Here is a 2,500-nt window from a genome sequence, read left to right as displayed (position 1 = left end):
TATATCTTTTCATAGGAAAGCATTACAGAAATTTCACTTTGACACAATGATTAGTGACCTTTTAACAACATATTTAACCGCTTAAATTTCTTGTTCACTCAGAAAAAAACAAAATACAGCCATTAATGTTTGAACATGTACTCACAAAAGTGAGTACACCCCATATTAAAATCCGGTAGATAAGGGGCAAATCAACAAATATACTTTAGATGTTGTCAAGCATTTGTGGTGGTAAACAAGTGAGTTTTGCAAAAAAAAGTGTATCCTATCAAAAGCCAAGCATGGTAGTGGGACTGACATGGTTTGGGGATGCATGAATGCTGTCAACATTGGTAATCTGAAATACACCTAAAAGAAACATGCATGTCAACATGAACTGTGACTACTGAAGCAGATCCTGATATTCTCCATAGGATTGCATTCAAATCTCACACCAATCTATTTAAGCCAGATGCAGACTCAAAATGTAAAAGTTCAATGCAAAGAAAGGTTGAAACGCACACTGATGACCTACCTTTTCATCCCTTTTCATTTCGTTTCATTACAAGACGATTTGAGCAAACACAGCCCCTTCTCTACCGGATTTTCATCTGGGGTGTACTCACTTTTGTGAGTACATGTTCAAACATTCATGGCTGTATTTTGTTTTTTTCTGAGTGAACAAGAAAGCGGTTAAATATGTTGTTAAAAGGTCACTAATCATTGTGTCCAAGTGAAATTTCTGCAATGCTTTCCTATGAAAAGAAATACTCACAAATCTGCAAAAACTGTGAGGGGTGTACTCACTTTCGTGATATACTGTAATTAGTTGTGGGAATTAGATGTCATTGCACCGCCTGATATCTGAGTCCCCCAAAAAACACCAGTCTTTGACCCATTTACTGCACTGCAAGTAGTGACTCACAGGTGTGGAAGTTGTCAGGGAGCCTCTTGTTGTTGTTGTTGCTGTTGTTGTTGTTATTATTAATAATGTAATGTAATGTAATATGATGATTGACATGACTGTAGTGTATGTACAGCACTGCGTGTAGTGACTCACAGGTGTGGAAGTCGTCAGGGAGTCTCTTGGGTCGTATTATTATTATTATTATTATTATTATTATTATTATTATTATTATTATTATTATTACTATTATTATTATTATTGTTGTGTACAGTACAGTACAGTACTGCGTGTAGTGACTCACAGGTGTGGAACTCGTCGGGGAGCCTCTTGGGTCGTATCCGGGCAGCGGGCCCCATGATGAGGGTGAAGTCGGCTGTGTTGACCGGGTACTGGCTGAGGTACACCGCCTTGCTGCAGCTGCCCGACTCCATGCCTGGACACACACACACACACACACACACACACACACACACACACACACACACACACACACACACACACACGCACACGCACACAAAAGACACACATGAATACGTGTTGACCGGGTACTGGCTGAGGTACACCACCTTGCTGCAGCTGCCCGTCTCCATGCCTGGACACATACACACACACACACGAAGACACACACACACACGGAGACACACACACACACACACACACATGGACACACTCACATGCACGCACGCACAAACGCACGCATGCACACACACAGACCTGAGGTCACATGTGACCTGAAGAAGGCCGACAGGCCGAAACGTTGTCACATTAAAAACTTGTTTATTTAACTTGAGAGTGTGTGGCACTTCTCTCCTCCTGCAAGTGTATTTTCTGGTTGCCAGCACCTCTGTTTCTGGTATGCGCTTTGCACCTCCACTCATCAGCGTTTGACGCACGAACCACACTGTTACGCCAGATAAACACTCTTCAACTCCCTAGCGCAGGGCTGAGGAAATGGCACGCCAGCGAACCTCGACAGCACTGCCGCCAGCGAACCTCGACAGCACTGCCGCCAGCGAACCTCGACAGCACTGCCGCCAGCGAACCTCGACAGCACTGCCGCCAGCGAACCTCGACAGCACTGCCGCCAGCGAACCTCGACAGCACTGCCGCCAGCGAACCTCGACAGCACTGCCCACTGCCCTCTTTGTTTACTGGCATCTCGTAACCACACAGGATTGTTTACAGTGGACAAGAGCCCGGGCGCTAAGCTATTTCCTGTGTGCGTACACAGTAAAAACAATTGCAGTGTTGATTCTAGAAAGTCGATTTAACATCAACAAGATTGTATTTAGAGTACTCTCTAAACTATGAATCAATTTTCTTTCCTGTGTACATACAAGCACAGTCACAAATATGCCCAAATTACTAAACGCCAAGCTTCTAGCTCAGTAGCGTACTGTATCTGAATGAAGGGTCGAGAGAGAGATGAAGACGCACTGCGTCGAAACATTAGTCATGCTCGCACCACAATAAAATCAGAATAATGTATCCCTGGGTTCTCCAGTTGTCCTTGGCCCAGTCTCCTTTGAAGTGGACCAGCTTGATCCAAAACTGAACACAGTCCCAGACTGTGAGCACCAAGAAAGCTAGAGCGCAAGTGACCTCCTTTCCTGG

At 44.4% G+C, this 2,500-nt stretch overlaps 1 protein-coding gene across 1 annotated transcript in view; it reads right to left on the bottom strand.

The window, feature by feature from the left end:
* Positions 1 to 2,500, bottom strand: part of enpp1 (ectonucleotide pyrophosphatase/phosphodiesterase 1) — a 150,693-nt gene that overhangs the window by 50,165 nt on the left and 98,028 nt on the right. The window contains exon 13 of the mRNA XM_063223728.1: positions 1,188 to 1,319. Within this exon, the coding sequence (XP_063079798.1) occupies positions 1,188 to 1,319 (132 nt within the window). The remainder of the gene's footprint in view (positions 1 to 1,187; positions 1,320 to 2,500) is intronic.

This window comes from Engraulis encrasicolus, chromosome 18 (assembly GCF_034702125.1).
Source record: "Engraulis encrasicolus isolate BLACKSEA-1 chromosome 18, IST_EnEncr_1.0, whole genome shotgun sequence".
Classification (NCBI taxonomy): Eukaryota; Metazoa; Chordata; class Actinopteri; order Clupeiformes; family Engraulidae; genus Engraulis; species Engraulis encrasicolus.
Note: the sequence above shows the minus strand (reverse complement) of the source record. Positions and strands in the feature narration are given on the sequence as shown.